This window comes from Malus domestica, chromosome 04 (genome assembly GCF_042453785.1).
Source record: "Malus domestica chromosome 04, GDT2T_hap1".
Taxonomy (NCBI): Eukaryota; Viridiplantae; Streptophyta; class Magnoliopsida; order Rosales; family Rosaceae; genus Malus; species Malus domestica.
Window position 1 is genome coordinate 5,986,070 of NC_091664.1, and position 15,378 is coordinate 6,001,447.

The 15,378-nt window shown below is 34.1% G+C and overlaps 1 protein-coding gene across 1 annotated transcript; it reads left to right on the forward strand.

Annotated features, from left to right (window-relative positions):
* The first annotated feature begins 762 nt into the window (after positions 1-762).
* Positions 763-3,655, forward strand: LOC103416759 (uncharacterized). The gene is made up of 4 exons (XM_008354983.4): positions 763-970; positions 1,115-1,312; positions 2,912-3,022; positions 3,261-3,655. The coding sequence occupies exons 2-4, from the start codon at positions 1,196-1,198 to the stop codon at positions 3,489-3,491; spliced, it is 459 nt and encodes a 152-aa protein (XP_008353205.2). The 5' UTR covers positions 763-970; positions 1,115-1,195; the 3' UTR covers positions 3,492-3,655.
* The last annotated feature ends 11,723 nt before the right edge of the window (positions 3,656-15,378 follow it).

The window sequence follows — 15,378 nt, forward strand, 5'->3', positions numbered from 1 at the left end:
TTAGCATTGACTGTTATACTGATGCAGATTGGGCAGGTTTAGTGGATGACAGACGCTCAACATCAGGTTACTTCACATTCGTTGGGGGTAACTTGGTTACATGGAGGAGTAAGAAACAAAACGTGGTTGCTCGTTCCAGTGTAGAAGCTAAATACAGAGGTATGGCCTTGGGGATTTGTGAAATTTTGTGGCTTAAGCTTTTGCTAAGGGATATGGGTATAGAACATGATCAACCAATGAAATTATTTTGTGATAATAAAGCTGCCCGTGACATTGCACTTAATCCGGTACAACATGATAGAACAAAGCATGTTGAAGTTGATCGATTCTTCATCAAAGAAAAATTGGAAAGGAAGATAATTGAGGTACCGACAATAAGAACAGACGATTAGTTGGCAATATCTTCACAAAGGCTATATCAAGTCATAAATTTTGAAGTTTCTTACACAAGTTGGGCATGTGTGATATATATGCACCAACTTGAGGGGGAGTGTTGGCTTTTGTGTATATATTCCTGTAATCTTGGGATTCTTAGTTTATTATGTTTTTATGTAAATTATTTTTTTCCTTAGTGATAGGATTGTAATATCTTATAAATCCCTCATTGAGAGATGAATAGAAATACATTCATTCCAAAACAAAAGCATCCCCTTCTGTAACAAGTGAGGCATAATGTTTGAAATTTGTTCACCACTATTGTGAAGTCATTTTAAACACGTCCTAAGCCATATCCCATTACGGGTGGTGGGGTAGCATACAAATGAGGCGTAACAGGTTGTTTGGACATAGACTCAGATATATCCCCCGTCTGTGTAAGTGTAACTATATGACGTCATAATAGAGACCCAAACACTGAAAACTGCACGTCGTCCTCAGAAGAGACGCCCAAACAAAGCCCTACCCTGCTCACTCTCATTCCCGTCTTCCACCCAAGCAGACAGCCATTGCTCCCGCACCGCCGCACGTAAAGGTCAGAAGGACATCTCGCACTTCGATCCACACTTCCGAAATTTTAGTTTCTCTAGTTGTCGAATTGAACTTCCGAATTTTCGCCTCTGTTTGTATTTTGTCCGATTCCAAAAAGTATATATATTTCTGATTGCTGATTGATCAGGGTGCTTTGAATGCCCTAAGTTTAAAATTCGAAAGCGTTTGAGCTGAAATCGAAGCGAGGTGGATGATAAAGTGAGAAATTATGAACAAGCTGATTGAATTCGGAAAGAAAGCTCTGTTCTATGCGAGGGTTCTTTCGGGCTACGAAGAACGGAGAATCAGATCGTTTCGATTGGAAGTTGAAAAGCGCCTAAAAGAGGTCAGCTTTTTTTTATTTTTTATTTTTATAAATTTTTAAATGTTATCATTTTAACATTTTGTTGTTGATTTTGCACTGGTAGAAATTAAGCCTCTGTTAGAGAAATTGTTGATATTCTTTCATTTCCATCGATGATTTTATGGTTCGATAATTGAATGAGATGATGGGCATATTATGTGGAGATTATTAGGCTGAGATGAAGTGTGATGATAATCTTTGTAAAAATCTGAGTTGAATTCATATTGTTCATTTTCTTCGAGTACTAGAAATGGTCGCCTAGGCAGTGTTTGGTTGTTGAAATGAGCGTTGGAATAGAATTGAATCAAGGTTGAAATAGAATACAATTGAAATAAGAATGGACTGTGAAGAGAGTTAGAGGGTAGAGAGCAGGGAGAGTTGAAAATCTGTCAGGGTTGCATTTGGTTTTATCATTTTTGGAGACACTGCAATTTCCGTATCCCTTTACTTTTCCTTTCCAAAGAAATCTTGGCATGGCCCTATTCATTTAAGGTTCATTCTAATAAACCAAGCATCACCTTAGTTTTTGGCAAATTTACCAAGGACCTATGGTTCCGGCGATGTACATACATGTCAACTTAACTTTGGTCTTTATCTTAGGTCTTTGTTAGAACAGGACTAAACATAAGAAATATATTAGATATACTGAGATGTCCCTGCTGTTATTTGCTTATGTGAGGGAAAGCATGTGTATTGTGGTTTCTTCTATCAATTTCTTCGTTTGAGACTTCGTTACTTTCTGAAATAGTGCCACCAATTGTATTCCCTTACCCTCTTTTTTTTCTCAGTTTTTAATTCTGGAATCTGTTAATATGATAGAATAACTTTCTGGTATAAAAATACCCTTTGAATGTCGAGGGTAATTGTGAAAGTGAAAATGCATAGGCTTTGGGCATTCTTTCATCTGGGAAATAATATATAGGTTTACCTTTTTCATCTACTTTTGCAAATGACTATGAAAATGCCCTGGGAACTTCTCGATTGTCTTGTGTGTCCACGATGTTACCATCAAAAGGATGGAGCGATCTAGAGAGATAAAGAAGAATATTTGACCCTAAACCCCAATTTTCTGTCAGATTTCATTTTCTGTCTGACTCTTGGTGATAAGAAAAAAGCTCAGCACAATAAGTGGGATTTGAATTGTGGAGGAGCAAATGAAACACATCTTTGTACACCAATTTAATGTTGAAGCATTCTGAACAAATGAAAGTGTTGGGCTTCATCAGTCATTTACAAGCAACTTGATTACTTTCAGAAGCATAATATTTGCTTTTGGAGCTCTAAAATATATGCAATAGATGCAAATGACGATGGAACTTTTTATGAATTAAATAGCATGTAATAGCTTATATATGGATGACTTACATGTATAAGCATGAAATAGCTGATAATGGATATCTTACTTTGATTTGTACTTTCTTTTCATTCCCCAGTCGCTTTAGTCTTATTCAGGATTAGCATTCACCTCCTATAATAAATAGGGTTCACGTTATCTGTGGTATTATTTGCCTTAATACTTTGAGTACTAATTTTCTTTTCCCATTTCTTTTATTAATTGACTCTCTCTCTCTCTCTCTCTAGGCAAATGCTCGGAAGTTAGCCTTAAGAAAGATCCCTGAACAAACTATATTATCGGAGGTTCGCCGTATGGTTGAGGAGATGCAAACTTTAAACAGGAAGCTGGAAGAAACGGTAAGTTTTATTTTCATTTCTGAGGCCACTTGGCCGACAAATTCATAAGTTAACCTTCAGAACATTACTTACTGTGACCCCAACCAGCATCATATACGCTTGCAACTAGGAAAAAGCATATGGCCCAAATATACTGTTGATTTTAAATAGAAGCTTATCCCGGCAATATAGAAAGTCGTGTTTTTCTATTTAATTTTAATTTTTTTTATTTTTATCCTTTTGTCTGCTGATGTACCAGGAGGCTCAAATTGAAGAGTACTTCAAGCCGATTGACAAAGAGGCTGAGATGATTATGAAAACACAACTTGAAGGAGAGGAGAGGACCATGAAGGAGATGATGAAAGCCATGCATCAGCAGGCTTTGCTCGAGAAAGCTGAAGCGGAGAAAACCGCACAAAAGAAATTGGAAACAAACCAGAAGAACCAAGAGTCGATACCCAAGACACAGCATCTGCCACCGCCCCCATGAAGCTTAGGTGAGATGATTTTGTAATAAGAATATAATGTAGCCTTAGGATGATTCCTGCAAGAGCGTTTTCAGTTTTGGCTGTTTCACTAACGGTGCTTTGATTCGAATACAAAAGCACTTGTTTTACGACATCCTTGATTATAAGTTGGGATTTGACCTGGCTACGGAGTGAGTATTTATATCGTGTCACGCTTATACACTTCGTAAAGCGGGAGCCTTGTGCACTGGGTACGACCTTTTTTACGCTTATACACTTCGCTTACCTTGCTTGCGTTTCTTCCCAATTTCAAATGAAGTATGTGGTAGTTGAAATTTGTCTGAAGTAATTGTAGGGCTGTATGGGATTTCGAAAACACCTCTTGCCCTTTGGGAGACTAGGCTGTTCGGTCATGTCTTCCACTCAGCTCTTATTCCTTAGGTCACAAGTCAGTTAACTGTGAAAGTACAATTTTGCCCTTTGTAGGAAAGAAAATGGTATGACCATAGTATGTAATTTTAAAGTCTTTAGGTTTGGTTGATCAAGTCTCTTTGACCTGGGGGGGCATTTTTTCAGCTAGGGGTAAGGGGGTAAGCATTTTACTGATATGGCCGACCAATCCAACAATTTGAATTGGTCGGTGTGAGTTCATTCCAAGTTTTGGATAAAGCGCATTACAGCGTGTTTGTCGTCAATTCTTTCCTCTCGAAAGGACATTTATTCAAGCTGGCTGATTTTATAGTCTTTGAATTATCACTATAGTAAAAATTAGATTCTTGAAATATTTTTTTGATAAAATAAGTCCCTAAATTCATTGAAAACGGTTAATTTCATCCCGAATATTATTTGAAGCTATTTTATTTAATTTTTCGTCAACTTAAATCTCAAGATACATGTTAGAGGATATTGTCGTCATTGTCTTACCTATAATCCTTTAATGTTGCATATAAGTTGCGAATCTAACATCAAATTTACCCTCCAAAGTTAATTTTATACATTATTTTTTTTTTTTGAAGACAATAAGTCCTTAAACTATGAAAAACTACCAATCTACCCTCTAAAGTGTATCACTTGTAAGTTGCATGATTTAAATTGACAAAAAATTGAAAAAAACTGAATAGAATAGCTTCGAATCCAATATTAGGGATGTAGTTGACATATTTTTATTAGTTTGAGGACTGATTTTTTCAAAAAAAAAAAATTTAAAGATCTAATTTTCAGTTAGTTAGTAATTTAGAGACTAATTCGACAATTCTTAAATATTTGTTCTTGGTTCTGGACTTATCGTCTTTTTCGCTGTCTTCTTCTTTCTCATCACTTTTCTCCTCTTACGGATCTGAGTAACCTTTCCGGTGTAGGGTGATTGCTGCTATTTGTATGGTTGCTTCGACAGTTTTGCACATATCTTTTTCCGTCATGGTTTTGTGCAGTTGTATGGTTGCTTCATGTGGGAGAAGTTGATGGTTCGTTTGTATGTGTCTTAGACATAACTAAAAACGGCATTTGATGCGAGTGTTTTTGAAACTCAAAACCATATTCACCAACAGTTTTCTCAATCGTTTTGAAAACACTTCCGAAGGAGTTGTTAATTGATATAGCAAACCTAAATAATATGAACATTATACAAATTCAACATAAAAGCCAATTCCAATCAGAACAATTATTTTAATATGTGCAATTCATCTTTCAAAGTGTGATAAAATAATAGCGTTGCTTTGCTTTGCAGCAGATGGCCAGGAGAAGTCTTTTCAATTGAATTTGATGGAGTCTACTCATTCGACTTTGTCCAACATGCAACAGAAGGTGTACATTTTAATTAGGTTATATGCCTCTAAAAATAAATAAATAAGTTTTTTATATGGTTACAAAAATGCCTTATTTAGAATAAAGACTTTTTTTTTATTAGCACCACACATATTGTTGAATACACCCTACATTCAAATTTGATATTAAATGACTTATACACTCTACTATGCAATGCCAATTTTGACCTTATTAGGTTTTTTTTTTTAAAAAAAAATTCTAAATAAACCCCAAATCACTTTTAACGTATTATTTATCTACTTTTTTTGTCTTCCCAACAAATGCAAGCAAAATGATGAAACTGTTGGATTAGAACTTGAATGGAGTGCGCAGAAATTAACGGTATTTCTTTATGTATGTCGTCTCACGGCATAACCCCAATTTAAATAAATGATAATAGTAATAAAATAGCTAAACACAATCTCTGTTCTGCAATTCAACACCAATAAATAAATATGTTTTTTTCTTCATACATATGAAAATGCAATGAAACTACATCAACATTCAGCTACGTTTTTGCCAATCTGGGCAAAGTCCTAGTGCCATTCACATTACAAGAGACCCTCTGATTGTTCTCATTTACCTTGCTGCTTTTACCCTCGAATTTTTGTCATTAAACCTCAGCGTATTACCTCATCTGCCACCTTCAACAGAGTCTCAGCAGCCACATCTTCCTCCAATCTTGATTGTGACTGAGTATTATAAGACGTGAAGAATATGGGGTGTATAAAAAATGTGGAGTGTATATATAAAATGTAAGGTGTATGTTGAGAATAGGGGTGGGAGGGTAATATGGGAAAGTAAATGGAGTGTATTAAAATAAATTTTAATTGAAAAGTAAATGTGGGATTTATTCAACAATATATGAGATGTAAATATAATAAGCCTAGAATAAAATGCCAATTCAATCAATCTCAAATTAATTTTATTTTTATAGGCGACTTGCACCAATTAACATATTTTAGCATTTGATTTGTAAAAATAATTATTTTTAATAATGACAATCGAAACGCTGACATAACGATAACACAACGACTAATTATTTTTGTACAAAAATGTCAAAAAATATATTTATTGTAACTAATTGCCCAACACGGTGGGGCGGTGGGTGGTCAACAAAATTATACGGCCTAGTGTAAAATTGAAACAAGAAGTGTAATTTTTTATGAAAGGTATCAAAGTGTGGGTTCAAAAACTGAGATAAAACCCTAGTCAAAATTTGTATTTAAAAGGAAAAAGACCTAAAACTGAGTCTTTGACGCTCCATTCGTAAAACATTAGATGTATCAATAATGGAGGATGAAGTCATGAAAGGCGTGTAGGCATTTACTTTAGGTTCCCTACATGACTATTGATTAAGAAGGCACCAACCCACCTTTTGAGCCTTTCACAGTTATGGATAAGCAATTTTAAACAAAAATTAACTCTTTTTCTTTTAGACATTTTTTTGTTGTTGTCAAGATTAGCTACCGGCGGAGTTTGAATTCACATCATCATGCAAGAGCTCAACACCTTTCCACCATTGTAGTAAAGAGCCAATTGCTTTTTCTTTTAGACAATTAGCTACAATAAAAATATTTTGACATTTCTGTGCAAAAATGATTCATCGTTATTTATATTATTATTATGTTGTCGTTATTCTATTGTTATGTTGTTGATATATGATTAATATGCCTAAAAATGATTGCTTCTGCAAATCAAATGTTAAAATACGTTTAATTCTTGCTATTGCCATTTTCTTTCCCATAGTATGCTTTAACTTTTCTTTTAAACCTTTCCCGCTTATAGTGCCCATCTATATTGCTAAACAAAACCATGATTTCTTTCTACACATTTAGCATGGGTGATTAGTTTTTTATTACTTAATTATATCCATATCTCCAAGTGGTGGATATGATAATTTTTTTGACCCACTACGTATCAAATTTAAACTCTCTTTTGTAATTTAGATGCTTTTTATACAATTATATATAAAGGGTGTGAGATAAATTGGTATCAAATTATAGTCATTTATAAGATCTTTCACTTACAAGTAAAAATGAATACTACTACATCGTACTAAGTAGCATATATGTATTTATAACATATTCACATATAGGAGTAATGAATTTGTAAAGAATGAGTATCATTTTCATTCTTGTATTTACTAGCTCACGATTAAGGATTTGAAAGGAATGCTAGACCATAGGACATATTGTTGAGGACTCGAAGGCAATGCTATACTGGATCACCTGAGTCACAACTAACCATGTCTGCCGCAAAGCAAACGAAGTCGCACACCAACTTGCTCGAGCTGCTCTCACATCAGGTGCTCTTTATATTCGTAACTTCTGTAACTTGTTTGAGGAACCATCAGATGTTATTACTGATCTCTGGTTTAAGGAATCATTTTATAACCAGTCTTTGTGACTTTCTGGATTTTTTTGGCTTTTAGTGAAATCTCTACTAGAGGTCGCACTTGGTGCGATGGCAAGTGCCTTCGTCCATGAGCGGTAGGTCTCGAGTTCGAGACTTGGGAGCAGCCTCTCCATAAATGGGGGTAAGGCTAGCCGACATTCACCTCTCCCAGACCCTGCGTAAAGCGGGAGCCTTGTGCACTGGGTACGACCTTTTAGTGAAATCTCTACTGCTAATTTTCAAAAAGAAAAAAATGAGAGATTTGAAAGGAATGAGTATGATTCTCATTCAAGTGATTACTAACAATCAAAGAATGATAAAAACAAATTCAGAGTTGCATCGCATACCTCCTCATAACTAAAAAATGAAGGTATGAGATTATCATAAAGAGTTGCTTATTTCATACTCAATTCGTCATATCCACATTCCTTTATATTCTCATTCATTTTTATGGTAGATACTAGATACACATACTCGTAGCATAGATTATCTTATTGGACGTCAAAGATTATCTCCATATATATATATATATATATATATATATATATATTCCTATACGTGACTATTACCTGTCCTTTTTAAATCACTATAAGCAAACAAACACGAAGTTTGAATAAACAATGTAGTTTGGGGTTGCCTATGCGTACGTTCGTTCATGGGTAGGTGTGGACTGGCATGAACCATGATGCAACCAAGCGCTATCAAAGGGCTCACTATGTCCAGAAGATGGTCCTCTTACACCAATGATTTCTTTCCACGCGTCACTGCTTTCCGGGCTTGTGGAAAACTCTGTGAGTGTGGCAAAGTACTCATGCATGAGATGAGCAAGTGTGGACTTTGGAAACCCTAAAAGCTATCAAGAGTTTGAGTCACGATCACGAACCCACTTGATTGAAACAGTAAAAAGGAACTTCATCAATGGTTTTAATCTGGGGAAAAAAAGTAGGTCACCTTCCAGTGCGCACAGGTCTTTTACCTATATTTTGCTCCCACATAAAAATGTGTATAGGAAACTGACTTACATTTTACATGTATGCGTTATGACATTCCGTCTCATATTAATGATAAAAAGATATTTAGAAATTTTATTCATATAGCATTTGAATTATTGACACAAAACGTAATGGTAATGGTTTTCTTTGTCAAATAAGTTGGTCTCCTAGCATTTGAGAAGAATCTGTTTAATATATTTAGAAAATATGTGCATAACAAACCTTATGGTAGCTGTGCCAAAAAGTGGGTTATAACTTCTTATAAGTGTCCGGCTTTCCTTCTTCCGTTCTTATATATATATAGGTTATGTGCCATGAATAAATCCATGATTGAATCGGGAGAAACATTAAGTTCCATTTTTAAATCCGTCAATCTGGACGGACTAGATTGGATCTTGGACAACACAACTTGCATATACAAGTTTTCTCTTAGAAAGCTTTTTATGTGCCATGATCCCATGAAACATGAGCAATAACAAGAATTTGGTTTGCATGAGAACACGTCAAGTGGTACTCTGGTGGAAGAACAATTTTATTATAAACTCTCTATATATAACGAAATTACAGATTAGGACATGAATAAAAAACCTTTTGCAAAGGCATTGGTGCTATTTAATGTGAACGTTTAACACTTACTTGTACAATACAATTACGTTCAAATATAATATCTTCTATTTACAGTGTAATATGACACCCACAAAGTAAATGTCAACCTTGTTTTAGTGCTAATGTATAAATAACATTACAATTATTATGTAATCTTAGAATGTAACTTGGACAAAGTGTAACTTTACATTTCTTGTAATTCACACGTTGAATATTAACATCATATTGCAACATTGTTACATGTTAATCTAGGGAGGTCATAAGCGAATTATGTTGTGTAATTTCATGAGGTTCCCTAGTAATAACTTACATCTACATTGTAATAAGACGTCCATAGTGTAATCATCAATATTAGTAGTGTAATGCACCTACATTAATAGTGTAATAGGATGTCCACAATGTAACCACCGGCCTTATTATAGTAATAAATACGTCATTCTATATTATTAATTATAAAAGTTATAATTATTTTGAACTATAAAAGTACGATATTATAACTTTATTGCATTATACTACCAAGGTTCAAAAATTAAATGGTATTGATAAGATTTTTTTGTCTTTTATTAAAGAGTATCGTAAAACTTCTCTTTTTAATACAAGCAATATTGGGTGAAGGAGAGCTCGGAACTTTTGGTTCAAAGAGTGTATGTTCTTAACAAATTGAGCTATATAAGCATTATTGTAATTTGATACATCAATATTCCAAAGGGAAATTTTATTTAAACCATTGCAACCTCTTTTTACACACAACTTAAAATTTTGAATATTAATTGTCTATTTTACCATATTGTATAATTACTATTAAGTACAAAATAAAATTAATAATAAAGCTCAAATTTATCAATAAACCCAAACACTATAATTAAACCCTACGATCATTCTTTGTTTATCCTACATTCATTATGGCTAACGTGTCTCTCTATGCTCTCTGTTCGGATATTCCCTCTTAAATCTTGGGACCTATAATTAAGGAAATTAAATATAATCAAATATAAATTAATCATCCATTCAAACTAAGCACCTCCACATAATCAAGGAAATATAAATAGAAAAGCACCAGGGTTTAGGTCTTGAAAGTATGTCCCTTACCAATCCAATACATTGGCCAACCCAAGGGCAGTGATGGTCGAATCGCTGCACACAGTTATTGCATATGGAACAGTGAGAACAACGAGAAGGTCTGTAAAGCATGCAGGTGTCGCAAAATTTGAACTTCACAGTAATACCATTGATAACTACTTCCTTCATGTCACTCATGGCTTTCCCTATGACAGGACGAACAAAATTGGCGCTGACTGGTGTAGGAAGAACTTTAGGATATTTTGGATTGGGTGTAAAAATAAATCTACATATTGAATTGGGTTTATGGGGGTATATTAGGTATTAAATTTGGATTTAAAGAGATATTAATAGTTTAGTTAAAAATCAAATGGGTGTAAAGAGTAAGTTGGGTGTAAAAAGAGGTTGCATAGGTTTAAATAAAATTTCCCTATTCCAAATCATGTTTTGGTATTATTTATATAGTTAGGAAGGAAATATAATCCTAAAAGGTTTTGATGGTTAGATTGGTATAACTCCTTGCTTCCCATTAAATATGACATATTTTCTTACTTAAAAAAAATATCTTTTCAAAACACACAAAAAAAACTTTAAAAAAAAACACCTTTTGACAAACAAAAAAAAACTTTTCATTGTATTTAACAAAAGAAATATATATATATATATATATATGGTAGATTAATTAGTTACTTACGCAAACAAAAAATGAATGACGACCTAACTTGAGAATTTGTATACCCATTGCATAATTTACAGTATGTACGGCGTTTTTCATCTGTTGATATCTTATGCGACGATCTATGTGAATGCTCTCTTAAGTCTTCAACTTATATCCTTATTATTTATGTGCCATGTACATAGGGTAGGCATAAATTTAAATACTAATATACATGCTCCAATTACTCGTAAGTTAATTACGAAAAAATGAGTAGAATAAAGCCAATAAAAAGGTTATAAGATGTATCTAACCACCTAATATATGGACTGCCTTTTGTCAATATAATTGAGCTCAAAACAACATATTTGAGATCCCACCAACTAATCTCTTCTGTGCATCTTATTAGGTGTTATTATCCAAGTTTTGTCAACTCTCTCACTAATAAGATCAAATGAAACCAAATTTTGCCTGCTCATTAATCTTGGCCGTTCATTGAGTTCCATCTAAGAAGGCTGAGATCTTTTGAGTTTTGAGTAACATGCTACACTGATGCCACGTAGGGAAAACCCATTTGGGAATTGGGCACTATAAATCTTATCTTTGTAAGTCTTAAAAAAGGAGATTGATGATGCACAAATGTGCATAAAGTTAATGCTAAATCTCTCCTTAATCACACCACCTTTAAACCAAATCTGAATTCCAGTTGGTGAAGGGCACAAACTTTAATTTACTTATTAAATAGGAATGGGAATTCTGGCAGAAGTTTTGGATTCTGGTATACTTCAAGGATTGATTGTTTTAACTGGATTGCGATTGGGATTGCTTTATTTTACTCTAATTCAAGTTGGGCCAAACTAAGTGTTATTTAAGAACTACTATTAATGATATTTGTTTTTTAAATGAGAAATTTTAAGTTTAAACTCGTTGATGACGAGTTGATACCAATTTATACTTTCACCTATTTCTGTAAATATGTCGTTTGTATCGGAAAAAAAAAATATGAGTCTTAATTGAGTTTAAATCAAGGAGTATGATTCTCTTCCCTCCTATTACTATCCACTTCCATCCCCTCCTCTCACACTCTTCTTTTTATCTTATTTTCTATATAAAAATTTGAAAACAAGATGTAGACGTGACGTAATCGCAATCGTTTAAATAAAAGGGGATGAAATGGGAGATAAATTAGGAAGGGAGAGAATCTTACTTCTTAAACGAAGTCTCCTCCAAACCAATTCTTTTAAAGAAAAACTAACGAAAAGTCCAAGAAAACTTTAATTTTAATGAAAAATGACATATAAAGGTGTAGTGAATAGTACAAGAGAAATATAAGAATGTAGTTTTTCGTTAAAAGTGAACAGTACCGGAAATGTTTCGTTAAAACTCCTTTCTTTTAACTTATTTAGTGAAACAAACTCTCCCCAAATATTTAAATATAATATAACAATTTCCAGAAAAGATATTATTAATGGCCATTGGGCTTTGTTTATACCGGAAGAGATTAGATTAGGTCTTGACGCCCCTAGTCGGCTTTTGTTTTTCTTTATTCACATAAGTACTCACCTGTGGCTCGGCACATGGGTCTAAACATGCACCTTAGCTATCCTCTTTACACTTGGCATGTACACAAAGTCGCACTTGTGGGTCTGAATGGGACCCACATACAGTAGACTTGGATTCTTCTCCGGGGCCCACTATGTGTATATTTTGGCAAGTTTCTGACTGTGTGAGTGCTCACATCCTAATATTTAAAGGAAAGGAAACTACAAAACAAAGGAAGGGAAAAGAAGGGAGAATTGGTCGATGAAGGACTTGGAGTCGTGACTTCTAACTTGGGATCCACCAATGACTCGGATTCAATATTTTACTAGTATTCTTTTTTATTTATTATTTATATGCCTTATGCCTTATATTAAAAAATACATATACACACACGCAATATGGCACATTTTGTTCAAGGGGTGTGATATCCACACATCCCATTTTACTTCTCACACACCTTTTTAATTTTTGGCCGTCGGATCGGATGAATTGAAGAAGATCAACGGACAGAAATTATCAAGGGGTGTGTGAGAAGTAAAATGGGGTGTGTGGATAGCACACCCCTTTGTTCAATGGTGGTGTTATTCGCATTCTACTGTTTACTTTTCACGAGTATTTTTTAATTTTCAGTTGTCAGATCAATGAATTAAAAAGGGTTAAAGAATAAAAATTAATTAAGAGTGTATGAAAAGTAAAAAAATGTATGTGGATATCATCAACCTTTATTCAGAGGTGTCATTTTTCGATAAGGGTTTTTGTCACAAATAGTCCATGAAATTGACCCACACCATCAAAGTGGTCACTGAAATTGAAAATCAATCAATGTAGTCCCTGAAAATGAGTGTCGCAAATCAATGTGGTCATTTCGTTACAATTCCGTTAAAAATTATGTTAAGTGCTGACGTGGCACTTAAATGGGTCCCACAAATTTATTAAAATATTATTTTGTGAATTAAAAAGATTTAAATATTAAAAAACAATTTTTAGTTTTTATAATTAAAAACTTGAAACTTACAAAATAAGAAAAGGGAGATGATTGAACACTGTTCATCATCTTCTTCCCATCCCAACCTCCCACTACAACCCCCACCCCACACTCCCCTCCCACTCTCTGGGTAGAGTGCCGCCGTCGGAACTGTGGCCGGGTTCCCGGTCAGTTGAAAGATCCTGACCGCACACATGGTGGCCATTGGATTTTCCCACCCCGTTCCTCCACCTTCGTGTGGCGAACCTTTGACGGCCTCCTAGTCGGTTTCGCCATCATAGAAACAGGTACCGAACAATCCCATGAACAAAGTTCAAGAATCTCAGGAAATTTTCAATAACCTAGAAATCTAACCCATTTTCTTCACCTAAACTCCATTTTCTTCACAAAAAATATAACTCAAAAATTTGCCGGAACCAATAATCTCAGAAAATTTCAAGAACCCAGATGAAAAAACACTAAATCAAGCTAAAAACGAGGCAATTTCAAGAAATGTCAAGAATTTAAAACATAAAAACTTTAAAAAAAATTATTCTCACGGGAAGAAGATGATGAACAATGTTCAATCATCTTCTTTTTTTTATTATTTAAATATATATTTTTTTTTTATTTATATTTAAATAGTTTTAATTCACAAAATAATATTTTATTAAATTTGTGGGATCCATTTAAGTGCCACGTCAGCACTTAACATAATTTTTAACGGAAATGTAACGAAATGACCACATTGATTTGCAACACTCATTTTCAGGGACTACATTTTAGGGACCACCTTGATGGGGTGGATCAATTTTAGGGACCATTTGTGACAAAAACCCTTTCGATGATTATGTGCTACCTGTTAAAAAAATGTGCATTATCTATCTAATAGACGATGACAAGTTATAAGCTGGTGACATGAGAGAATCGTTTATCAATATAAACGTATTCGTATGTGCAAATTCTTACATAGAACATCACACTGTCTTAGATAAAACCAACTTAGGGTGGGTGGAAGAACCAAATACAAGGGGGTTTGTTGTTTCTGTGAGTAGAGCCACACAACACAACCACGTGATCTAGGGGAGAGCAACTTACATTGCATAAATACATTGTTAGCACAACGTCTTATGTCAATGATATAATTTTATATGAAAAAAACTTACCTATTATATTTTGATATTGGCACGGGCTACCACAATAATTATGTACATATATCATATAAATCATTTTCGACTTGGGGTGTTCAACGCTAGAATTTTTCCATAAAGTGACAATGTAGCATAACCAAATCATACTAAATATTTTCTATATTCTCTTCTTTTTATAATGTTTAGATACGTTATATGGCACATTCGATCCAGCGGTGTGGGCTAACCATCATGCGACAGTGTGGCATCAAAGAGATAAATCTCCACCGTTGATCGTAAAATATATTTTCTAAATTTATATTTAACCAATTCTTGTTATTATATATGTTATCCATCTACATTTTTTATTGCAGTGAGTAGGTAAGATGTCTGTGCTAAGGGAAGGTTTGAGAATCAGAGGTTGAGGATTATTGGCTGGAAAGGTGTTCTGATTGAGTCCAATTGATAAACTGAAGGGCCTTGATGGATGGATTCAATTTGATTAAAATGGTTCATTGTATGCCAAACCAAAAGCACACATATATATGCTCTACACTTGAGATTCTGATTTCGATTTCTATTCTCTCACTATTGTTCGTAGAAATTAAAAGAGTACATATCTAAATTAACAATAAGTTTTTTCAAGATGATTTTACTAAATATAATGGTTCACGAACCATTGGTTTATGAGTTGTGCTAGTTAACCTAGTTTGCGAGCACTTAACGCATATTGAGCCATTGAGTTGTGTTAGCCATCACCTT

Bases quoted from the DNA above. Each gene is read 5' to 3' on its own strand.
- LOC103416759 (XM_008354983.4), top strand. From the start codon at position 1,196: ATGAACAAGCTGATTGAATTCGGAAAGAAAGCTCTGTTCTATGCGAGG. The intron at 1,313-2,911 runs GTCAGCTTTTTT...CTCTCTCTCTAG, and splicing joins TTGAAAAGCGCCTAAAAGAG to GCAAATGCTCGGAAGTTAGC. The intron at 3,023-3,260 runs GTAAGTTTTATT...CTGATGTACCAG, and splicing joins ACAGGAAGCTGGAAGAAACG to GAGGCTCAAATTGAAGAGTA.